This window comes from Salvelinus fontinalis, chromosome 3, assembly GCF_029448725.1.
Source record: "Salvelinus fontinalis isolate EN_2023a chromosome 3, ASM2944872v1, whole genome shotgun sequence".
Lineage (NCBI taxonomy): Eukaryota > Metazoa > Chordata > Actinopteri > Salmoniformes > Salmonidae > Salvelinus > Salvelinus fontinalis.
The window spans coordinates 50,868,865-50,895,386 of NC_074667.1; the positions used below are offsets into that span (position 1 = coordinate 50,868,865).

Here is a 26,522-nt window from a genome sequence, read left to right on the forward strand (position 1 = left end):
GCACCAAAAAACAGACAGGGACGTTGGACCACAGAAGAGGCGCAATATGATGAGAACTACATTGATTTGGGGTTCACTTATATTGGAAGTAGTGCCTTTCCTCAGCCACAGTGTGTTATGTGCAAAAGTACTATCTCAGAACTCGATGAAACCTTCACTCTTGCGCAGACATTGAGAGATCAAAACATGCCAATTTGAAAAATAAGCCACAGGAGTTTTTTGAGTGAGAATTAAGATGACTTTTGAGTAGTAAGACATGTATGAAAGCAACAGATATCATTAATAAGAAGGGTCTAGAAGCATCTTCTATGGCAAGCTACCGCGTGGCTAGGACAGGCAAGCCCCATACTATTGTGGGGGACTTCATTCTTAGTGCTGTCGCGGATATGGCTGTGACAATGCTGGGGGGAAAGGCCCAAAGAATTAACTATACAGACAATGCCTTCATCAAACAACACTGTTTCACGACGCATCAGTGACATGGCAGAAGATGTTTTGAAACAATTACCGCTTCGCATACAAACCAGTGAATTCTATGCGTTATAGCTGGATGAGTCAACAGACGTGGCGGGCCTGGCAGAGCTCCTGGTATATATCCGTTACGTTTATGGGGGGTCAATTAAGGAAGACATCCTCTTCTGCAGACCACTGGAAACCAGGACAATAGGAGAGGATATTGTTTAAGTACTGGCCAGTTTGGTGACATCAAATGGACTTTGGTGGTCAAGACGTGTTGGTATCTGTACTGATAGCGCAAAAGCCGTGACATGGAGACATAGTCGAGTGGTAATGAGTGTGCAAGCAGACGCCACTTGGTTACACCGCAGCATCCACCGAGAGGCTCTTCTTGCCAAGGGAATGCCTAACAGCTTGTAAGACATTTTGGACACAACAGTGAAAATGGTTAACTTTGTTAAAACAAGGCCCCTGAACTCTCATGTATTTTCTGCATTATTCAATGATCTGGGCAGCGACCATGTAACGCTTTTAAAACATACAGAAGTGCACTGGTTATCAAGCGGCAAAGTATTGACACATTTTTTTAAATTGATAGACGAGCTTAAAGTTTCCTTTACTGACTGTAATTTTCACTTGTCTGACTGCTTGCATAATGACAAGTTTCTCACACGACTGGCCTATCTGGGTGATGTTTTTTCTCGCCTGAATGATCTGAATCTTGGATTACATGGACTCTCCTAAACTATATTCAATGTGTGGGACAAAATTGAGGCTATGATTAAGAAGTTGGAGCGCTTCTCTGTCTGCATTTAATTTAACTAGGCAAGTCAGTTAAGAACAAATTCTTATTTACAATGATGGCCTACTTGGCGAACAGTGGGTTAACTGCCTTGTACAGGGGCAGAACGACAGATTTTTACCTTGTCAGCTCAATGCTATAAACACTAGACTACCTGCCACCCCCATTAACAAGGACAACACATAGGTCTTTCCATCATTGAATGATTTTTGTGTGTGCAAATGAACTCAAGCTTACAGACAATGTCAAACGTGATATAGCGAAGCACCTTAGAGAGTTGGGTGCGCAATTATGCAGGTACTTTCCAGAAACGGATGACACAAACCACTGGATTCGTTATCCCTTTCATGCCCTGCCTCCAGTCCACTTACCAATATCTGAATAAGAGAGCCTCATCGAAATTGCAACAAGCGGTTCTATGAAAATGTAATTTAATCAGAAGCCACTGCCAGATTTCTGGATAGGGCTGCGCTCAGAGTATCCTGCCTTGAAAAATCAGCTGTCTTTTTTTCTCAATTTCCGCCTGACTGACATGCCCAAAGCAAACTGCCTGGTGCTCAGGCTCTGAAGGCAGGATATGCATATAATTGGTACCATTGGAAAGAAAACACTATGAAGTTTGTTGAAATGTTAAAATGATGTAGGAGACTATAACACAATAGATATGGTTGGAGAAAATCCAAAGAAAAACCAACTGGAATTTTCTTTTTGAGATAGACCATGCTCTTACAATGTAAAGTATATCGGCATACTGTCACGTTCTGACCATAGTTCTTTTGTGTTTTCTTTGTTTTAGTATGGTCAGGGCGTGAGTTGGGGTGGGTAGTCTATGTGTGTTTTTCTATGTTGGGGTTTTGAGTTCGGCCTGGTATGATTCTCAATCAGTGGCAGCTGTCAATCGTTGTCCCTGATTGAGAATCATACTTAGGTAGCCTGGGTTTCACTTTTGAGTTGTGGGTGTTTGTTCGCCACACGGTACTGTTTCGTTCGTTTGTTCACTTCGTTTGTTGTTTTGTATTTTGTAGTGTTCTGTTTGTTACTTACCAAACAGACCACCAAACAGGTGAGTTATTCACCATTTTCGATGAACAAATAAGGTTTTATATGTAAGATGGTTAAAAAAAGGTTTTATTTTTTTTATTTCACCTTTATTTAACCAGGTAGGCCAGTTGAGAACAAGTTCTCATTTACAATTGCGACCTGGCCAAAATAAAGCAAAGCAGTTCGACACATACAACAACACAGAGTTACACATGGAGTGAAACAAACATACAGTAAATAATACAGTAGAAAAATAAGTCTATATACAATGTGAGCAAATGAGGTGAGATATGGGAGGTAAAGGCAAAAAAATGCCATGGTGGCAAAGTAAATACCATATAGCAAGTAAAAGACTGGAATGGTAGATTTGCAGTGGAAGAATGTGCAAAGTAAAAATAGAAATAATGGAGTGAAAAGGAGAATAATGAATAAATACAGTAGGGGAATAAAATCAAATCAAATTGATTTATATAGCCCTTACATCACCTGATATCTCAAAGTGCTGTACAGAAACCCAGCCTAGAACCCCAAACAGCAAGCAATGCAGGTGTAGAAGCACGGTGGCTAGGAAAAACTCCCTAGAAAGGCCAAAACCTAGGAAGAAACCTAGAGAGGAACCAGGCTATGAGGGGTGGCCAGTCCTCTTCTGGCTGTGCCGGGTGGAGATTATAACAGAACATGGCCAAGATGTTGAAATGTTCATAAATGACCGGCATGGTCAGATAATAATAATCACAGTAGTCGAGGATGCAGCAAGTCAGCACCTCAGGAGTAAATGTCAGTTGGCTTTTCATAGCCCGTCATTAAGAGTATCTCTACCGCTCCAGCAGTCTCTAGAGAGTTGAAAACAGCAGGTCTGGGACAGGTAGCACGTCCGGTGAACAGGTCAGGGTTCCATAGCCGCAGGCAGAACAGTTGAAACTGGAGCAGTAGCACGGCCAGGTGGACTGGGGACAGCAAGGAGTCATCATGCCAGGTAGTCCTGAGGCATGGTCCTAGGGCTCAGGTCCTCCGAGAGAGAGAGAGAAAGAGAGAAAGGGGGGTAATTAGAGAGAGCATACTTAAATTCACACAGGACACTGGATAAGACAGGAGAAGTACTCCAGATATAACAAACTAACCCTAGCCCCCCGACACATAAACTACTGCAGCATAAATACTGGAGGCTGAGACAGGAGGGGTCAGGAGACACTGTGGCCTGTAAATGACATCGCCGAAGTCGAGGATCGGTAGGATGGTCAGTTTTACGAGGGTATGTTTGGCAGCATGAGTGAAGGATGCTTTGTTGCAAAATAGGAAGCCAATTCTAGATTTAACTTTGGATTGGCGATGTTTGATGTGAGTCTGGAAGGAGAGTTTACAGTCTATCCAGACACCTAGGTATTTGTAGTTGTCCACATATTCTAAGTCAGAACCGTCCAGAGTATGTTATATGTTATAGCAATTGGTTGATGCATACAACGACCAGTCTTAGGCTGTGTGATCATATGCATGGAATCCAATTATTTCATGTTTTTCTTTTGCAGAGCAGATGTATTGGTCCTTGTCTCCTACCTGTACAATGGCTGGGTAGTGAGGTAAACCTTGTTGTGGTTTAGGTGGCTCACACACATTTATTTCCATAATGGCACTCCCTCTGAAAATTATGTATTCATAAAATCTTTGGGTGGCACCAGTCTGTTTGTAGTCTGGCCTTCTGTCCCAAATGATTTAACTGTGAAAATAAGATGACAATATTGTGGCTTTTGGAAGTAGAGTTAATAATTCACAAACGTGCAGCACCATTTAAATTCGGGGGGCAAAACCAATTGCCAAACAACACCTAAATTGAGGGAAACTCATCCTTTGCCAAAGCCACCGTCGAGTTATCCATGTCGAGTGAATACAAAATGCCCTCCTAACGAATCCAGGCCTTGGATATTAGACTTATTTTACTTCCATTATAAGGTAATCCAGTGCTCATTGTTGCTGTTAAGTAGCTTTTATTTCTACTTCTCAACACAAGCCGTCTTGTTTGAGCATTCCCTGAAGCAAACACCAAAGTCGAATGTATCAGCAGGTGCACAATTTGTTAAAGCTGGTGCTTTATATTATAAACCCAATTGGGGGACACATGTCTATTAAAATTATAGCCTAAAAGACAAATTAAATGATTGTCGTATCACTGCAACACGTCCCTTTAATAGGCCTAGAGAGCCATGTTTAAATTGGATTTAGGGAATAGCCTAAACGTTTTCTGACAACTCAATATGGATTTAGGCTACCCATGGCACATAGGCCTATCATTGATGGGGCATGAAGTGTCCTATGCACTGTGGAATGTTAAATATATTTTTCAGTCGTTCATGCATCTAAAAACCAATCTGTTCAATATGTTTTTTTTTGTGCGCTATTTTCTCCTCTCCATCTTTGAGGGGAGACACGCAAGCCTATTTGTGGGATAAATTAACCACAACAAATCTGTAGCTGGTGCTCATCTTCGTTTATAACCACAAACATTCAGTGACAATTTCACGATTAATCATAGTCCTGGCCAAAAAAAAAAAAAACACTTTCATTGGAGATTCTCAGTTAAGTGTGCTTTTGAAAAATACTACTAGGCAGCTTTGTCCTAAATGTTTTAAGGCAATGATGAAATAGCCTTCAACATATTGTCATAGTCTTATTTTTTTGTTTTAATTGTATATATATATATATATAGGCTACTTGTCCCCGAGATATGCATTGTCTGTGAGCTGTTTTTTTTGTTCAGATATCTGAAATAAGACAAAAATTATATATAGGCATACACACGCCTAACAATAGGAATTTCCTATCAAAAACAGCAAATTCTTAAGTTTGATCAATTCCTTAAATGTATTTCACACAGAACCCAACGTTTGCTCTGTGTTGACACCCCCCATGTGGTTTTGACAGCATGCAAAAACTGTATTGTAAGAGGCGTGGCCAAATGCATTTTTACAGTGGCGCTCCAAACTAGCTGAACAAAACAGCGTAGCCATCTTGAAGCCAGAGAGCACAGAACCCAGATGCACTCCATCTGGGAATTAGTCTAAATGTATGGTTAAAATCCTGTCGCTACCCATAATTTCATCATCGAATATATAGCATAGAGTAATTCCACAATCAGTTGGCTAGAATTTGATCGCAAATACGCGTCATACAACATGTACTATCGAGTTTATTTTCTCCCCACTAGCTCTTGTTATTCAGTGTTGTTTCAGCCCTTACATCCTCCGTAATGTCAGTCAGGAGCCATTTGTCCCGCCCTTTATCACCGGGAAACGACCAATCACCGCACTTTGGAATCTCTGTTGGGTGACGTTGCATGTATTTTGCGCCTGCGCGCGTCACTTTCGACGCTCCATAGCTTGCAGTAGTGTGAAGATGGCGGCAGGCTCCGATTTGCTAGATGAGGTTTTCTTTAACGCTGAGGTGGACGAGAAAGTAGTTTGTGATCTTGTGGGGTCTCTTGAGTCCGAGCTTTCGGGTCACGAGAGCCCTGAGGCAAGTAGCCAGACAGTCGCTAAACACATGGCCAGTTCCGGGACAGGGTTTAATGCTAATGTCCAGCAGAACAAACGGGGACTTGCTCAAGAGGTTGCAAAAGCAGGTATGCTGTGGTAACGTTGTTTTGCTTGTTGTTTCAAGTGTAAACGAAAGCAAACACTAGTTTATCTTGTGAGTACCTACTTAGCATTGTTCACCCCCTTCTCTCACCCTTGTTTCCGCTCCACAACAGGGGCTGGAGTGCAAGGGGGTGTCATTATTAGTAATACGAGGTCCCAGGGTTCAGCTATGGATGCCTCATCGAGTGAGTCGGACTCATCGGCAGGACACCGCCAAGGAAAGACTGTTGCTGTCAGTGCCAGTATAATAACTCCTCTCCCAAACCACGGAGGGAAAGTAGCCTCTTCCGCAACTCAAACTTTGAATGGAGGCAGTTTAATGAACTGTCACAATTCAGGAAGCGCTGTCTCTCTCACTGGGACACCGCTGTCAAATAGTTGCACGAGTAGCGGCAATGCCTCGGTAGCTGTCACAGTTGTCAACAACGGGCCGGGGTTGTCAAAAGGACATGCGAGCGCAGTAATGCCACCTTCATTGAACACCACTATCTTCCAGACATCATTCGTGAACTCTCAGAATGTTGTCACCTCGTCTCACGCTGCGAGTCTGGGCACTGGACCTGCCATATCACATATTGTGAGGCCATCTATGCAAACTGCGGGATCGGGTACAGCGATGAATGGTCCTAATGCGGGATTGCCTTTCGATTGCCTGAACAATGGTCAGTCGCCCACCTCTGTGGCTGCCAGTGCGGGGTCGCACATCATCATGGCAGAGGCGCCCAAAACAATCATACAGAATGCTCCTTGTGCTGTAACGAACCCGTCGTTCCAGAGCGTACCAAGGGCTTCCACTCCGGTGACAGTGGCTGCGAGCCCGGGAGGGAGCCGTTCTATCGCGCAACAGGTGTTGGCGCCTCGTCACCCCCAGACATCCCCGAACCAGCCCAACGTTCAGAACATCCAGCTTCCCCCAGGTACGTTTGTCTCTCTTTGAAAGTAAATACAAAACGTAATATACGAAAACATAATATTGTTCTGATATTTATAATTTTATGCCTACGCATTGTTTTAAAGACAGTCAAATAGAAGTATATTGCAGACTTGGTGTTGTAATAGTATACTTGCTGCTTCATTGATTATTCTCTGATGATGTTGACCGTTCAATCAAAGGTAAAAAACTTACTGGTTGTTCATTGCTTCATCATTTGCACAGAAAATCCCGAACTTTCCCTGCTGATCTGTCTTGGTTGTTCATTGAATTGATGCAGAGTGCGGTGTTGTGCCTCCCAAGCACTCTCCTGTTGTGTCTGTGCTGCGCTGTTCTCTGCCTGTGCACTATTAACACTCCTGTCAACTCCTGTTAACACTCAGGAAATGGAAATTGATGTATGCCAGTAGATAATCAAATACTCAGAGCTTTTCAATATATTTTCTCTTATCCCTATGCTTTATTTATTCTGTCATGTAACATTTAGTCAACACAGTAAAACGTTTGATCACTCATAAACACCAACAGATATAAGGGAAGGCAGACGGGGATATGGCATGTGCAAGTATAGCACACCGTTCTGGCCTGGTAAGAGCACTACTACTGTATTACCTGTATGCTGTATGATGATGACGAGCACCACCAGAAGTGGAGGCTGTTGCTGCCCTAAGTGCCAGCCTGTCTAAGAAGTGTGTGTATAATGTCCTGTCCCGAGCTCTCTGTGAATACAGGACCAGCTGCGCCTGTAATGCAGCCAGTCTTTTTCTTGAGACATAGCGTAGTCAGTGTTGATCCCCCTGTGGCGAGGCACGGTGTCCCGATGCATTACCATGTAGATTACAGCGTGACTCGTTTACACTGCCGCCTCGGTCTGTATGGAACTCTACCGCCTTGCCTTGTCTCGCCTTGCTTCTTTAGGAAGATTGATTAGCATGAAATAGCACAGTGCTTATGGTCATTATCCAGCGCTCTATCTCTCGGCTAATTGTTAGCAGATGTGGGAGGATCGGAGCTAAACTGCTGCCAAGTACTACCTGTTCTACAGAATCTCTCTTCTGTTGATGTAGAGGAGTGTTGTTACAAATGTATTACAGTGTTATAAAGGGAATCTAACATGGTGACAGGACGGTTAGGGGAAGTCGAATGACCTTTTCTCTCTCTCACAGGTATGGTCCTGGTGCGTAGTGAGAGTGGGCAGCTGTTGATGATCCACCAGCAGACCCTGGCTCAGATGCAGTCCCAGTCCCAATCCCAGGGAGTCATGGCCCCCCGCCCAGCCACCCCCACCAGCACTCCTCCTTTCCAGATCACCTCAGTCCAGGTTTGTTCAATAGACACTTTCACCTCAGCCCAGCTACCCCCAAAAGTACTCTCCAGATCAGACCACCAGCCACCCCCCTTTTCAGATAATTTCCTACCAGGATAAATTAGTCTTAAACCTTCCTCTTTTCCTCAGGCTCCTGGAACGCCCATCCTCACTAGGCAGGTGACTCCCACCACTATCATCAAGCAGGGCTCGCCTGTGCCAACCTCTGCTCCTGTCACCACCACACTCCAGAAGCCTCCTGTCACCACCACACTCCAGAGGCCTCCTGTCCTACAGGTACAGTGGGGGACAGGCAGTGGGGGGCTACAGCAGAGCAGGAGAGATGTAGTAGGATACACACAGTAGGTTATATTATACAGTAGGGCCTTTGCAGAAGGCAGAAACAGCACCAGTCATGTGAAACTTGCCTTTTTAAAATTCTCTCGAGGGGCGCTTCTAACGTAGGCATCTCTTTTGAGCTTGAATCTCCTTTTGTGTGTGAGAGTGCTTTCCTGGTGTGTCAGTTTAGTGTATGTGTGTTTTCTGTGCATCTACTATGAGTGCAGGCTCTCACACACTCATTATCACAGCCAGTGGTTTCAGTGAATGCCTGATTTGTCCCGGGCCAACAGTTTCTGACTCCTTTTCAGTTCTGTCAGGTCTTGTATGCACTGGGTCCTCTCTTAAAGGGATCTGAAGAGTGTTTGCTGTCGGCCAGTGCTGGATAGTATGTGTGTGGAGCCCCATGCTATAGCTCTCCTCCCCTTTAATGAGGTGTCTCCTCAAAGCTCACTATTTTGGTCATACATTTGATCTACCTTATGGTGCATTGAATATAACAACCTGGATGGTGTGTGTATTTCCCCTCCAGAGTCCCATGATTGTGGTAGGGGCTGCTGCAGGCACCTCTATGGGGACAGCGCTACCAGGGGCCACCCAGAGGACCGTCACCGCATCACCCGGGACCACTGTCACCTTGGCAACGGTGCGGAACTAGGTTCCACCCACCCCCATTGGTCAGGGCTAGGTCCTCTGTTCAGGGAATGCTCCTTTGCTAGACCATAGCTGTATTTCTAGTGCTTTGATGGTCTCTGGTAAACACAATAAAAATACTGCAAATTTAGAAGGATATGATAGAAGGATATGATGGCTTTTGATGAAGCAAGAGACCATGATGGTTCCTGAAATAAGGAGCTTGACTCTGTTTCTAAGGCTGCCCCTTGTTTGTTTTGCTGTAGGAGACGATGGAGAATGTGAAGAAATGCAAGAACTTCCTGTCTACATTAATCAAGCTGGCGTCCAGCGGGAAGCAATCCTCAGAGACTGCCGCCAACGTTAAAGACCTGGTCAAAGATCTCCTGGTGAGTGACCACACCAGGGCTGCCGGACAACATGTGTCGAGGCGGCATTTGCCACCTCACATTTCAATCAGGTGTGGCAGCGTCACACCACTTGATTTAGTTTAATAAAATATATTGATGCAAAGTGTTAAGTGCTGTTTTCTTGACGGTTTTGCCTCATGAGTTGACAACTCGCGCACAATTTCTCTGGTCTTCACATCGGAATGCTGCTTCAGGCTCTTAACGTGTCTTGACCAATCAGATTCAAGTAAATTGCAGGTTGCATGGTCAGGGCACAAAGCTTAAGGTGTTATCTCAACTTATCCAGTGTTTATTTAGTAATTGTAATAACACATCACTCCCGACAGACACAAGCAAAAACTCTGTGGGGCGGCAGGTAGTCTAGTGGTTAGAGCATTGGACTAGTAACAGGAAGGTTGCAAGATCGAATCCTCGAGCTGACAAGGTAAAAATCTGTTCTGCCCCTGAACAAGGTAGTTAACCCACTGTTCCTAGGCTGTCATTGTAAATAAAAATGTGTTCTTAACTGATTTGCCTAGTTAAATAAAGGTAAAAAAAAAAAAAAAAAAAACTCTTCCATAAATGTAGTAGCCTATACACCTAAACATTAGCCATCTGACATGCGGTATTGTATGGAAACAATACTATTTTTTTAGTCTGATCAACTCTAGGCTACTAACAACAGCAACTGCCTACTATGCGCCCTGTCCCTCTGGCCAGGGTAAACAAAGTGGTAACGTTGTGAATTTGTAGCCCATTTTGTTTGTGAGAAATTGTGAATCGGATCAAATTTGGTTTATATACTGAACAAAAATATAAACGCAACATGTAAAGTGTTTGTCATATGTTTCATGAAGTGAAAAAAAGATCCCAGAAATGTTCCAAAAAGCTTATTGCTCTCAAATTTTGTGCACACATTTGTTTACATGGCTGTTAGTGAGCATTTATCCTGCCAAGATAATCCATTCAACTGACAGGTGTGCCATATAAAGAAGATGATTAAACAGCATTATCATTACACAGGTGCACCTTGTGCAGGGGACAACAACAAAAAATCAGCAGTTTTGTCACACATCACAATGCCACAGTCTCAAGTTTTGAGAGAGCGTGCAATTGGCATGCTGACTGCAGTAATGTCTACCAGAGCTGTTTCCAGATCATTTTAATGTTAATTTCTCTACCATAAGCTGCCTCCAACGTTGTTTTAGAGAACTTGGCAGTACGTCAAACCGGCCTCACAGCCGCAGACCACGTGTAACAGCCAGCCCAGGACCTCCACATCTGGCTTCTTCACCTGCGGGATCATCTGAGGCCAGCCACCTGGACAGCTGATTAAACTGAGGAGTATTTCTGTCTGTAATAAAGCCCTTTTGTGGGGAAAAACTCATTCTGATTAGTTGGGCCTGGCTCCACAGTATGTTGCGCCCCTGCCCAGTCATGTGAAATCCATAGATTAGGGACTAATGAATGTATTTCAATTGACTGATTTCCTTATATGAATTGTAACTCAGTAAAATCGTTGAAATTTTTGCATGTTGCGTTTTTATATTTTTGTTCAGTATATTAAAACTTGGGCTGACTAGTTTACCTAGACGTTTTCAATCCAAATGTATTAACTGGAATGAATCAATAAACACAATAGCTGACAGACTGAATACATCTTTAATTAGGCCTGCAGTTGCTTAGGGCAGGACTACACAATGCAAACCTACATAAAGCAAACTCAGCCCTGTGTGTTGTATTGTCCAAATAGGTTGCTTTCTAAGAGGTGTCTGAATAGGAAACCCCCCTAGTCCTTTAAAATATAGTTCTTATGAACAAGTACAAGGTTAATGCAGTTTGACAGAGTTTTCATCCTCCCTAAGACCAGGAGATTTTTTTTTTTTAAACCATGTGACTTGATTTAGAAAAACTCTGGTCCCATCATAGCCCATATTAAACCTTTTTACGACAGATTAATCACATTATACCGTATAAGGTCTAGAGTTTCACCGGGCTAGGTTACCAGATCAGAAAAAAAAACTACAGGCCCCAGAATTCTTTTTCGCCACACTACTCTGGGTGGTGCCACCTCTAGACCACACACACCACTGATGGGATCCAGGTAGAGATCAGGACTGTTGGTGTCAGCTGCTGAGAGTATCACAATAGACAGGGATTGCAATCTGATGATTAACAGTTAGCATATTTCTTTGGAACTGATGGTCTGTTCTCATTTCCAACAGGAAGGGAAGATTGAAGTGGAGGACTTCACCAACAGGTTATACAGAGAGCTCAACTCCTCACCTCAGCCTTACCTCGTGCCTTTCCTCAAGGTAAGGAATCCTCCTACGCACCATTGAATTAACAAAACCGAGTTATGACCCAGTCTTCAGCACCCACCCACCAGTTTGCTTACCCACCAAACTATTCTGCCAAATGATCAAATTATCTGCCTTTCTGTCTGTGTGTCTGTCTGTCCTCCAGAGGAGCCTTCCTGCCCTGCGGCAGCTCACCCCAGACTCAGCAGCCTTCATCCAGCACAGTGGACTCCAGCAGCAGGCCTCTGCCACCACCCCCACCATGGTGGTACTGGACAGCCCAGCCCTGCGCCCTGTAGCCCCAACCATCAGACCACACCTCATCAGCAAACAGGGGCTGACTACCCCAATGGTACTATACCACCATATTGCTATTATTAGTGATAGATTATACTCTTAAACGATTAAAATCGTTAGTATTAGAAGTACACTACATTAACAAAAGTATGTGGACACCTGCTCGTTGAACATCTCATTCCAAAATAATGGGCAATAACTTTGTTGCTATAACAGCCTCCACCCTTCTGGGAAGGCTTTCCACTAATGTTGGAACATTGCTGCGGGGACTTGCTTCCATTCAGCCACAAGGGCATTAGTGAGGTCGGAAACTGATGTCGGGCGATTAGGCCTGGTTCGCAGTCGGCGTTCCAATTCATCCGAAAGGTGTTCGATGGAGTTGAGGTCAGGGCTCTGTGCAGGGCAGTCAAGTTGTTCCACAACGATCTTGACAAACCATTTCTGTATGGACCTTGCTTTGTGCACGGGGACATTATCATGCTGAAACTGGAAAGGGCCTTCCCCAAACTGTTTGCCACAAAGTTGGAAGCACAGAATCGTCTAGAATGTCATTGTATGCTGTAGCGTTAAGATTTCCCTTCACTGCATCGCCGTGCTTGAGGCGTCACTACAGACCCGGGTTCGATCCCAGGCTGTGTCATAGCCGGCAGTGACTGGGAAACCCATTAGGCGATGCACAATTGGCCCAGCGTCGTCCGGGTTAGGGGAGGGTTTGGCCGGCCCGGGATTTCCTTGTCCCATTGCGCTCTAGCGACTTCTTGTGGCGGGCCCGGGCGCCTGCAAGCTGACTTCTGTCGCCAGCTGGACATTATTTCTTCCAACACATTGGTGCGGCTGGCTTCCGAGTTAAGTGAGCAGTGTGTCAGGAAGCAGTGCGGCTTGGCAGGGTCGTGTTTCGGAGGACGCATGGCTCTCGACCTTCGTAGGGTTGTTGCAGTGATGGGACAAGACTGTAACTACCAATTGGATATCACAAAAAAGGGGTAAAAAGTACAAACAAAAAATAGTTTCCTTCACTGGAACTAAGGGGCCTAGCCCGAGCCATGAAGAAGAGCCTCAAACCATTATTCCTCCACCACCAAACTTTACAGTTGGCACTATGCATTGGGGCAGGTAGCGTTCTCCTGGCATCCGCCAAACCCAGGTTTGTCCGTCAGACTGCCAGATGGTGAAACGTGATTCATCACTCCAGGGAACGCGTTTCCACTGCTCCTGAGTCCAAACGCGGCGAGCTTTACATCACTCCAGCTGAAGCTTGGCATTGCGCATGGTGATCTTAGGCTCGTGTGCGGCTGCTTGGCCATGGAAACCCATTTCATGAAGCTCCCGTCGAACAGTTATTGTGCTGACGTTGCTTCCAGAGGGAGTTTGGTACTTGGTAGTGAATGTTGCAACCAAGGACAGACGATTTTTACGCGCTTCAGCACTCGGCGGTCTCGTTCTGTGAGCTTGTGTGGCTTAGCACTTCGCGGCTGAGCCGTTGTTGCTCCTAGACATTTCCACTTTACAATAACAACACTTACAGTTGACCAGGGCAGCTAGAGCCGGGCCGAAATTTGACAACTGACTTGTTGGAAAGGTGGCATCCTATGATGGTGCCACATTGAAAGTCACTGAGCTCTTCAGTAAGGCCATTCTACTGCCAATGTTACTATGGAGATTGCATGGCTGTGTGCTCGGTTATATACACCTGTCAGCAACGGGTGTGGCTGAAATAATTGTTTGAAGACTTTTGTGTATATATAGTGTATATGAAAGGATTTCCCGCCTACATCTTTCCAACTGCCCCATTGACCCCTAACCTTGAACCATCAGGTGCTCCAGTCTCAGCAGCAGGGGGCAATGGTAAGGCCTCTTCAGGTGACCCCCATGGTGACCCTCAGAGGTCCGCCCCCCCACAGTCACATCATGATGGGACAGCCACAGGTGCAGCTCAAACAGCTACAGACAGGTGAGTGGGGGAGGAGACCATGTGATACAAAAAGAGAAACCAAGAAATCTTATCTGTCTGATCTCTTTCTCACTCCTGTCTATCTTTCAGTCCCTGTGGTGAAGCCTGGAGTGTTGACTGGATCTAAGTTGTCTCCTGGTGCTCCCTCTCTGGCCACTGTAGTTCAGAAGAACAAGCTGAAGGAAGCTGGGGGCACGTTCAGGTCAGCTATGTATGTCACATCCACAAACCAGTAGGAGGACAATTATCACAACTAAAATTAAAGATTGAAATGTTCTGTAGCTGTTGCCTGGCTGACTTTTTTTTGTGTCCAGGGATGACGATGACATCAATGATGTGGCATCTATGGCTGGGGTTAACCTGTCTGAGGAGAGTGCCCGTATCCTGGCAACCAACTCCGAGCTGGTGGGAGCGGTGACACGGTCCTGTAAGGACGAGGCCTTCCTCCATACCTCCACACTGACCAGAAGAATACTGGAAATAGGTGAGACTAACACACACACACACACACACACACACACACACACACACACACACACACACACACACACACACACACACACACACACACACACACACACACACACACACACACACACACACACACACAGTTACACAGACTGAAACATGCACCTTTGAGCTTAGCTTTCACTGACTGCAAGTGTTTCCCCTCCTCAGGTAAGAAGTTTGGTGTGAGTGATCTGGGGCCGGAGGTAGTAAACTACGTGTCCCACGCCTCCCAGACCAGGCTGCAGAACCTGTTGGAGAAAGTCTCTGAGGTGGCCCAGCAGAGGAACATCAACTTCAAGGTCTGCACAGTTTTGTGCATATTTGCATCTTTAGCATGTGTTCCTATGGTCTGGTACTTTATGGTGAATGAATGTATGTGTTGATAGGAGGACAGTCGGTACGAGCAGACGAGCGACATGCGTGCCCAGATCAAGTTCTTTGAGCAGCTGGATCAGATGGAGAAACAGAGGAAAGAGGAGCAGGAGAGAGAGATTCTGATGAAGGCAGCAAAGGTACTGGAGCTGTTTCAGCACAGACCCATTCCACTATCACTCCCATTATATTAGACTTTTAGGGCCACTAATGGTTAGAGGGTGGACATTAATGACTTTATTCTGGAGACCCAGTTAATACATTCCGATCTGTTTTCTGATGGGTGTCCTTTCAGTCTCGTTCTCGTCAAGAAGACCCTGAGCAGCTGCGGTTGAAACAGAAGGCCAAAGAGGTAAGAGGGATGGAAAGGGTTATGACAATTTGGCATGACAAAATATGTGTCACCGAAGTGTCCATAGTAGGGGTGTGTTTGTGTAGGCCTATCTCGTGTATATGTGTTTGTCTCCAGATGCAGCAGCAGGAGCTGTTTCAGTTGAGACAGAAGGAAGCTAACCTGACGGCGCTGGCAGCCATCGGCCCCAGGAAGAAGAGGAAAATGGAGGCTGCAGCCGCTGCAGCTGGAGCTGAGGTAACATGGTCTCCACCTTCTCTCAAAGTGTGGTTTTGGGCTGTTTCTTCATGTAATCAAATCACAAGCTTCTCTGTTTCCTTTTTTATTTGTCTTTTGCCCTCAAACTCCCCCCCAACTCTCTGCCACTTTCTCACTTTCTGCCTCAAACTCCCTTTTGTTCTCTGACTGTCACTCTCCCTCACCCATCTCTCTCTCAGGGCTCAGGGTCCAGTCCCTCTGCGTCTGGTAGTGGTAGTTCAGGAGCATCCAGACAGTTTATCCGCCAGCGCATCACGCGTGTCAACCTCAGGGACCTGCTCTTCTGTTTGGAGAATGAGAGAGACACCAGTCACTCCCATCTCCTCTACAAAGGCTTCCTCAAATAGACACCCAGAGAGCCAGACCAGAGAGCTGTCACCCTAACCTCCACTAAAGCAACTCCCTCAAATAGGGCTGTACCCTAGAATTGGATAAAGAGGACAGTAATACAACGATGTCAAGATTCTCCAGGCCACAGTGAATGGAGCTAACTAAAGTGACTGGAACGTTTGTCTCCCCTGTATACTCTGGTTGTCCTTTTGCTCTTCATCTGGTTCTAGGCTCGACCGCTCTCTCTACACTCCTCCACCTTCCATCAGAGCAATCCTGGAACTCTCACATTTTCTACTGTTTTTATTTCCTTTTTATTGACTTTGTTTTAGAATCCCCTTTTAATGAAGCTGTAAATAAATTAATACACATTATTATACAATTTACTTGGAAGGCCATTTTGTAGTGCGATTCTACAAAATATTCATATTCAATTCATTTTATAATTCTGTTTATATGAAAAAAAATATTTTTAATAATTAATCATCAGTGTTTCTAGCGATTTGTTAAGAACAATTATCCTTATTTTGTTTTTGGTATTCTATTGGCCTCTGAAGTAGTTTGAACACTTCTGATTTCTTCTTGCCTTCCTGACAAAAGAAGCCATATATTTTAATATAATGTTGAACAGCAAAGCAATTTATCTAGTGATTCATTCTGAAATCTGAAGCAGTCGATGTGTCTCTTTAGTGTCTCTGTTTGAGCTTGTCTTGAATTCAATGTCTTGTATTTATATTCTGTAATCAGATCAAACATGTTTTTCTTTTCGGTCTCCATTTGTCTTTTTGAGATCACATCTCCTGTGTTTCTGCACGGGTTAAGGTGTGAAAAATTGTATTTTAGAGGGAATGAGTTGATAGTCTCTACAATTGTATTTTAATGATTTTAAAAAATATATGCATTTTTGGGAAATTTAGGTATTTGCATTGATGAATTATTGGATTTCAACAATAGTAAAAACTATTTTAAAATAGACAAAACTCAAAGACCCCTTTGTTACCACAAAACAACTGTGCACATGCATGTAGGAAATTTTCATTTTTATTAGTTTTATTGGACTGCATGTAGTATTCTACCATTTCTCAAATAACTTAATTATTATAAATCATTGCATTATTCTTCTATTCTGACCCTAGACTTGATGATATTCTGATGTATGAATGGTGATGTTATTATTTTTAAAGCTGTCCTATCTGTTCTATAATCTGTGCTTCTGTTCTGATGCCCCATTGGACAGCCCTGGCTAGAGCTCTGTGGTATATTTTCCTGATCACTTTGATTTTAGATGAAGATTTTTCGGTACATGTTACTTTCCATATTTGTCTCTTACAGAGAAATCAAAGTAAGGGGGAAGCAATGCATGTCTCCCTTATTTCTTGTACATTTTGCACAGACACTTGTTCATATGTAAATATTTTACCTAAAGTTTTTTAACTGCAATGGTTTTGTATAGGATTGAAAGATAATAAACTCCTTCAATATAAGTGCAAATATTTGCCAAATTTTCATATTCATGCACTAGAGGAAAATGCTACATCACTGACGTCTGCATGTTCAGTTTATGAAATACAATTATTATTTGGTTTTTGCAGATCTTGGATGAACAGTGTTGTAGTAGAGCTGTAGTTTTGCAAGGTCAATATACTGTACAGACTTTCCATGTAGCTCATTTTAATCTAGGTGGTCCTAATCGTCTGGTTGAACCAATAGGATTGAGACATTTTCACATTCTCCTGACCCATTTCCTGTCTGCTAGCATCTATAAAACCAACATCTGTCATAATCAATATCTGTCCTCCAGCTCAACAGAACAGACAGACACAGCAGCACACCAGTCTGTCATTCTGTTCTGTGTCGGTTCGGCTCGGTTCAGTCATCCACTATTATTAAAAGACAGGAATGGGCTGCATAGTGTGCCTGATGTATTGGAAACAGATGCTACATCAGATGCCAAGTAACGTTCACCACAACTGGGGGATTAAAACAATTACAACATTCGGAGTGTCTGTTGGTACATAGGCCGGATGTTACACTGATTGTGACCTGCTTCAACATGCATGCAGAACAATTCATATAATGGACAGCTGCAGCTTTCAATACTGATTCATTCTATTTCCACTCTGTTCAATGGTCATGCTGTTCAATTCCACAAGATGGCAGTAGTAACTTAAGCTATTGACAGGTGTATGTTTTCAGGTAACCTCAGCAGAGCAAGATCTGCTCAATGTGGATTTCATTATAAATTGTAAGCCGCATGGCTGTGACTTAATTTATCCCTTTATCACTGAACTGTTTACTCAGTTCAATCTCCAATCTAAGACAGCCAGAGGGAGAGGCCGGTGCTCAGTGTCTGTGACCTATAAAGCATCATCTCATGGATGCTCTTGCTGAGCATATTCCTGAACAACACACATCTTTTCATTGAATAGTGATGATTGTATACAGTGTCAATAACTTACACAAGTGTGTGGCACTCCCTCAAGTGAGCAGAGCTCTCAATGCTGGGATGTGAGTCATTGTTGGTTGCTTCCTTGGTGCCAGACAGACAGGGCATCTGAGTACAGCTCTGGTGTTTCAGGCTCACCTGCCCTTTGTGCTTCAGCCCAATCCAATATTTTCCCTGGTAATTCCCTTCTACTGCATGACATGGCTGCTCTTTCAGAGTTAAGTCCACATAATCTCCCACTTGAGTGCCAGAAACAGAACGAGGACTGTAGTTGCTTAGCGACATCTCAGTGAGTGCACCTGGAGGTGGTGGGTAAATACCCTGAGCCTTCAAGGGGGTTGAAGTGACATCACTGCTTCCTGTGATAAGTGTCAAAGAACATGTTTGTTTACAACCTCTCATTTGTTATAGGGAAACTGCACCCGCTGTCGTGACGTGACTTTCATTAATGTGATGACTGTTATTTATCGAATCAGCTAACTATGTTTAATTGTTACACAATTAAATTAATCATGTAACAATTAACTCATTAGGAATTTGGGGCACCACAGAAGAAGTTGTATATAGAGTTACCATATCACGAATTAAACTCTAAAAGATATATAAGTTATATATCGATAAAAGTCACTTAATCATTACCTCATATCAGGGTCATTCTGAACGTTGCATACTCCTTGGATCCGCAAGAACCCCAGCTTTACTTATGATTCAGCACTAAACAAAATTAGTTTAATTATTTATTTACTAGCTAACAAAATAATAACACAGAATAACATAAACACTTAACACATGAGAAAAAGTCCCTAGTGGACTAACAACAGCATGACTGCTTGGTTAACACAAGAGACAGGGGTAGATAGGGAGAGGGAGAGACAAAGAGAGAGTCAAACTTTCGTTGATACATGTGGAAACTACCCTCAAAGTAATAATTTACTCTGCAAAAGAACTTACGCCCTTTTGGGTAAGAGATCATGAATGTAAACTCAGCAAAAAAACAAACATCCTCTCACTGTCAACTGCATTTATTTTAAGCAAACTTCACATGTCGAATATTTGTATGAACATAACAAGATTCAACAACTGAGACATAAACTGAACAAGTTCCACAGACATGCGACTAACAGAAATTTAATAATGTGTTCCTGAACAAAGGGGGGGAGGGCAAATCAAAAGTAACAGTCAGTATCTGGTGTGGCCACCAGCTGCATTAAGTACTGCAGTGCATCTCCTCCTCATGGACTGCTCCAGATTTTCCAGTTCTTGCTGTGAGATGTTACCCCACTCTTCCACCAAGGCACCTGCAAGTTCCCGGACATTTCTGGGGGGAATGTCCCTAGCCCCCACCCTCCGATCCAACAGGTCCCAGATGTGCTCAATGGAATTGAGATCTGGGATCTTCGCTGGCCATGGCAGAACACTGACATTCCTGTCTTGCAAGAAATCACGCACAGAACGAGCAGTATGGCTGGTGGCATTGCCATGCTGGAGGGTCATGTCAGGATGAGCCTGCAGGAAAGGTACCACATGAGGGAGGAGGATGTCTTCCCTGTAACGCACAGCATTGAGATTGTCTGCAATGACAACAAGTGCAGGCTGATGATGCTGTGACACACCGCTCCAGACCATGACGGACCCTCCACCTCCAAACGATCCCGCTCCAGAGTACAGGCCTCTGTGTAACGTTCATTCCTTCGACGATAAACGTGAATCCGACCATCACCCCTGGTGAGACAAAACCGCAACTTGTCAGCGAAGAGCACTTTTTGCCAGTCCTGTCTGGTCCAGCGACGGTGAGTTTGTGCCCATTGGTGATGTTGTTGCCGATTATGTCTGGTGAGGACCTGCCTTACAACAGGCTTACAAGCCCTCAGTCCAGCCTCTCTCAGCCTATTGCGGACAGTCTGAGCACTGATGGAGGGATTGTGCGTTCCTGGTGTAACTCGGGCAGTTGTTGTTGCCATCCTGTGCCTGTCCCCCAGGTGTGATGTTCGGATGTACCGATCCTGTGCAGGTGTTGTTACACGTGGTCTGCCACTTCGAGGACGATCAGCTGTCCGTCCTGTCTTCCTGTAGCGCTGTCTTAGGCGTCTCACAGCACGGACATTGCAATTTATTGCCCTGGCCACATCTGCAGTCCTCATTCCTCCTTGCAGCATGCCTAAGGCACATTCACGCAGATGAGCAGGGATCCTGGGCATCTTTCTTTTGGTTTTTCAGAGTCAGTAGAAAGGCCTCTTTAGTGTCCTAAGTTTTCAAAACTGTGACCTTAATTGCCTACCATCTATAAGCTGTTAGTGTCTTAATGACCATTCCACAGGTGTTCATTAATTGTTTATGGTTCATTGAACAAGCATGGGAAACAGTGAATATCTATGAAGTTATTTTAATTTGGAAGTTATTTTAATTTTTACGAATTATCTTTGAAAGACGGTCCTGAAAAAGGGACGTTTCTTTTTTTGCTGAGTTTATTTACGTGTACATATCTTTGTTCGTCATCTCTCTGTTGAAACCAATCAATCATTCTATGGGGGAAGTTGTAGTGTCCCGCTTCGGTGTAAGGCTCTGATTTTCCACCAGAGGTCACAATATCCTTCTTCTTAGTTGTCTTGGTCTTGTACTGGAGTGTTCAAATAGAACAGATACACAGTGATTGTCTGAGATGGGATTTTCTCCTTCCCACCTCGGGTCTTTATTCAAAGTTCTAAGACCACTTTTATATGCCCAGCTGCAGACTGGCAATGTTAGGGTCTAGTCTTTATCTTCTTATGGCTGCAGTCCCGGTAATGGGACCGATATGACAACAGCCAGTCCAAGTGCAGGGCACCAAATTCAAAAAACAGAAATTTCATAATTAAAATTCCTCAGACATTCATGTGTCTTATATCATTTTAAAGGTAATCTTGTTGTTAACTTCTACTTCATCACAATCCCGGATCCGGGAGCACCCCCATCAGTAAAAAAGCTGACTAGCATAGCCTAGCATAGCGTCACAAGTAAATACTAGCATCTAAATATCATTAAATCACAAGTCCAAGACACCAGATGAAAGATACACATCTTGTGAATCCAGCCATCATTTCTGATTTTTAAAATGTTTTACAGGGAAGACACAATATGTATTTCTATTAGCTAACCATGAAAGCAAAAGACTCAACTTTTTTTTCACAATTTTTTCCTGCATAGGTAGCTATCACAATTTCGACCAAATAAAGATATAAATAGTCACTAACCAAGAAACAACTTCATCAGATGACAGTCTGATAACATATTTATTGTATAGCATATGTTTTGTTAGAAAAATTTGCATATTTCAGGTATAAATCATAGTTTTACATCGCAACTCTCACCAAAGCAACTAGAATAACTACAGAGACCAACGTGAATTACCTAAATACTCATCATAAAACATTTATGAAAAATACACAGCGTACAGCAAATGAAAGACAACGATCTTGTGAATCCAGCCAATATTTCAGATTTTTAAGTGTTTTACAGCGAAAACACAATATAGCATTATATTAGCTTACTACAATAGCCAACCACACAATAGCATTGATTCAAGCCAACAATAGCGATAACGAATAAACCAGCAAAAGATATTAATTTTTTCACTAACCTTCTCAAACTTCTTCAGATGACAGTCCTATAACATCATATTACACAATACATACAAAAATGTGCATATTTAGCGCCACAAATCGTGGTTATACAATGAGAATAGTAGCCAAGCTGCCAACAATATGTCGGGAGAAATCTTGGGAGAGGCACCTAATCTAATCAGTAACTAATCATAAACTTGACTAAAAATACAGGTTGGACAGCAAATGAAAGATACATTAGTTCTTAATGCAACCGCTGTGTTAGATTTTTTAAATTAACGTTACTACGACATACAGCGTGCATTAAAGCGAGACTGCATTGAAATTAATGGCGGAATATGAGTTTTACATTTTTCAACAGAACAACGAATTACCATCATAAATAGTTCTTACTTTTTGATGAGCTTTCGTCAGAATCTTGGGCAAGTTGTCCTTTGTCCAAAAGAATCGTTGCTCGGTTGTAGATTGTCGCCTTCAACTTTGGAATTAGCAGTAAACATTAGCCATGTGGCCCAGACGTGCCCAACTCACTATAACGCAGCACAAAGAAATATCCGGAAATCGCAATATACTGATATAAACTGATATAACTCGGTTTAACCTGTTGGGGATGGGGGCGCTGTTTAGACTATTTATGCTAATTGGGTAATTTTTGAAACGGCTTCCCACAAAATCCTTGATCGTACAATATGCATATTATTATTATTATTGGATAGAAAACAGTCTATAGTTTCTATAGGAGTTGAAATTTTGTCTCTAAGTGGAACAGAGCCCATTCTACAGCAATTTCCCTGACATGGATTCAGATTTCAGAAATGTTGGCCACTGTTCTGAAGTCAGTTAAAAAGGCACTGATATTGCTATGACTGTACGGACACTTCTTACGTCTTCCCCTGGATGCCTTTACGTGATGACGATTCCAATGGGGTCGATTGCGCGTTCACAGGCCCTATAAATCAAAAAACCCTGTAGCTAGCAAGTCTTTTCTTGGTGCGTCACGCGCGTGGAGGACACCGACCCTCTCCTGTTCCAAGCGTTAGTTTAGCCTGTTATATTTCTCCGGTCATCTTTTCACTCGTTATAGGAGTTAAAAACATCATAAGGTAGTTAATTTAAAGCGTTTTATAGCAATTTATATCCGTTTAGTGCGATTTTGGGACATTTATTTCTTTAACGCTGTGAATAGGTGGGCACGCTTTCAGTTCATCCCGAACGCAGTTGGCATTTCCACATGGCAAGAGGACAGCTTTCCACCAAAAGACGATTCCTCCCAAGAAAGGATCCTTTGCCCAAGATACTGATGGAAGAACAGCTCAAGGTAGGACATTTTTATTATGATAAATCGTGTTTCTGTCGAAACATTTTAGTGGCTTAGGACGCCATGTTTTTTGACGTAGCTTCGCTTGGCGCAAACTGTATTGAAAAGTAAGGATAAATTAAAAAATGTAATACCGCAATTGTATCAAGAATTAAATTGTCTATCAATCCCTGTCCACCCTATACTTTTTAGTCACGTTTATGAGTATTTATGTATAAGAGTAGATCACTGTCTAAGTGGCGCAAGGACATTTTCTGACCAACTGAGCTACATTTCACATTGTCTAACCATGATTTTGGGGGCTAAATATAAACATTTTCGATCAAACTGTATATGCATGTTGTAATGTGATGTTACAGGAGTGTCATCGGAAGAATTCTGAGAAGGTTAGTGAAAAAATTAATATCTTTTGGCGATGTTGACTTTTATCGCTCACTTTGGCTAGAATCAATGCTGGGCTGCTATGTGGTATGTGCTATGCTAATATAACGATTTATTGTGTTTTCGCTGTAAGACACTTAGAAAATCTAAAATATTGTCTGTATTCACAGGATCTGTGTCTTTCGATTCGTGTATGCTGTGTATTTTTACGAAATGTTTGATGATTAGTAAGTAGGTAAACACGTTGCTCTAAGTAGTTTTTCTATTCCATTTGTGACGGTGGGTGCAATTGTAACCTATGCCATCTACCTGAAATATGCACTTTTTTCTAACAAAACCTATCCCATACCATAAATATGTTATCAGACTGTCATCTAATGAGTTTTTTTGTTGGTTAGGGGCTATAAATATCTTAGTTTAGCCGAATTGGTGATGGCTACTGGTGTTGGTGGACAAATAAAAGATGGTGGATTATGCTAATGTGTTTTTAGGTAATAGATGTACATCTTTACATATTGTGTCTTCCCTGTAAAACATTTTAAAAATCGGACATGTTGACTGGATTCACAAGATCTGTGCCTTTCATTAGCTGTATTGGACTTTAATGTGTGAAAGTTAAATATTTAAAAAAAATATTTTTTTTGAATTTCGCGGCACTGGTTTTTCAGTGGGGGGGGGGGGGGGTGTGCCGCTAGCGCCACGCTGATCCTAGACAGGTTAAAATAACAACATTATGATGTCTTTAACACCTATATCGAATAAAATCAGAGCCGGATATATCTAAGGCCTATAACGGTAGCTTTCCAGAACGCCATCCTGAGGTCTGTCTTGCGTCATGGCGAATGTTGAAAAGAGTGGACCCCACGTTCCCAAACCCTTTATATGGCCTCAGATCTGCCTAGCAACACCATTCCAATTCTCACTATTTGCTGACATCTAGGGGAAGGCGTATGCAGTGCATCTCGACCAATAGACGACTTGCAAATTAACTTCTACTTCATCACAATCCCGGATCCGGGAGCACCCCCATCAGTAAAAAAGCTGACAAGCATAGCCTAGCATAGCGTCAAAAGTAAATACTAGCATCGAAATATCATTAAATCACAAGTCTAAGACACCAGATGAAAGATACACATCTTGTGAATCCAGCCATCATTTCTGATTTTTAAAATGTTTTACAAGGAAGACACAATATGTAAATCTATTAGCTAACCACGATAGCAAAAGACACAACTTTTTTTTCCCACCATTTTTTTCCTGCATAGGTAGCTATCACAATTTCGACCAAATAAAGATATAAATAGCCACTAACCAAGAAACAACTTCATCAGATGACAGTCTGATAACATATTTATTGTATAGCATATGTTTTGTTAGAAAAATGTGCATATTTCAGGTATAAATCATAGTTTACCATTGCAGCCACCATCACAACTCTCACCAAAGCAACTAGAATAACTACAGAGACCATCGTGTATTACCTAAATACTCATCATAAAACATTTCTGAAAAATACACAGCGTACAGCAAATGAAAGACAAAGATCTTGTGAATCCAGCCAATATTTCAGATTTTTTAAGTGTTTTACAGCGAAAACACAATATAGCATTATATTAGCTTACTACAAACTGAAAAACTGATAAAACTCTGTTTAAAATAAAAACATTATGAAGTCTTTAACACCTATATCGAATAAAAACAGAGCCGGATATATCTAAGGGCTATAACGGGAGCTTTCTAGAACGACATTCAGAGGTCCTTTATGCGTCATGGCGAAGAGAAGAAAGGAAGGACCCCACGTTGCCAGCCCATTTATAAGCTCTCAGATCTGCCTAGCAACACCATTTCAATTCTCACTATTCACTGACATCCAGGGGAAGGCGTATGCAGTGCATCTCAACCAATAGGAGACAGACAAATTAATAAAGGGACCTCAGAACAGCATGCAGATTTCAGCATTCTCACATCCTCATAGGAAAATTGCTCCAACTTAAACTGACCTCAGAACCTTCAGATTTCTCACTTCCTCACAGGAAAATTGCTCCAACTTGAGTTCTGTTTCACTCACAGATATAATTCAAATGGTTTTAGAAGCTAGAGAGTGTTTTCCATCCAATGGTAATAATAATATGCATATTGTACGAGCAAGAATTGAGTACGAGGCAGTTTAATTTGGGAACGAAATTTTTACAAAGTGAAAACAGCACCCCCTATTGAGAAAAGGTTAATCCCACCAATGTGTCCGATTTCAAATAGGCTTTTCAACGAAAGCACTACAAACAATTATGTTAGGTCACAACAAAACCACAATAAGCATAGCCATTTTTCCCAGCTAAATATAGCTTCACAAAAACCAGAATAGAGATAAAATTAATCACTAACCTTCGATTATTTTCATCAGATGACACTCATAGGACTTCATGTTACACAATACATGCATGTTTTGTTTGATTAAATTCATATTTATATAAAAAATCTGAGTTTACATTGAGGCAACTAGATTCACTAGTTGCAAAAACATCAAGTGACTTTGCATAGCCACATCGTTTCAACAGAAATAGTCATCATACATACAGATGATAATACATATATACACATGGAATTATAGATATACCTCTCCTTAACCTGTCTAGGATCAGCGTGGCGCTAGCGGCACACCCCCCCCCCCCCCACTGAAAAACCAGTGCCGCGAAATTCAAAAAAAATATTTTTTTAAAATATTTAACTTTCACACATTAAAGTCCAATACAGCTAATGAAAGACACAGATCTTATGAATCCAGTCAACATTTCCGATTTTTAAAATGTTTTACAGGGAAGACACAATATGTAAAGATGTACATCTATTACCTAAAAACACATTAGCATAATCCACCATCTTTT

General features: G+C 42.6%; 1 protein-coding gene across 3 annotated transcripts; it reads left to right on the forward strand.

The window, feature by feature from the left end:
- Window positions 1–5,172: 5,172 nt before the first annotated feature.
- On the forward strand, window positions 5,173–17,387 carry LOC129851069 (transcription initiation factor TFIID subunit 4-like). Of its 3 annotated transcripts, none has more exons than XM_055917255.1 (16): window positions 5,181–5,912; window positions 6,042–6,845; window positions 8,026–8,180; window positions 8,316–8,462; window positions 9,037–9,150; window positions 9,404–9,526; window positions 11,752–11,841; window positions 11,993–12,178; window positions 13,939–14,074; window positions 14,165–14,285; window positions 14,389–14,558; window positions 14,753–14,883; window positions 14,971–15,096; window positions 15,252–15,308; window positions 15,426–15,545; window positions 15,746–17,387. In XM_055917255.1, the coding sequence occupies exons 1-16, from the start codon at window positions 5,687–5,689 to the stop codon at window positions 15,911–15,913; spliced, it is 2,874 nt and encodes a 957-aa protein (XP_055773230.1). In that variant the 5' UTR covers window positions 5,181–5,686; the 3' UTR covers window positions 15,914–17,387. The 3 variants fall into 3 exon arrangements, with proteins under 3 accessions (XP_055773232.1, XP_055773230.1, XP_055773231.1); XM_055917256.1 differs by having other exon boundaries at window positions 5,185–5,912; window positions 14,165–14,276; XM_055917257.1 differs by lacking the exon at window positions 9,037–9,150 and having other exon boundaries at window positions 5,173–5,912.
- The last annotated feature ends 9,135 nt before the right edge of the window (window positions 17,388–26,522 follow it).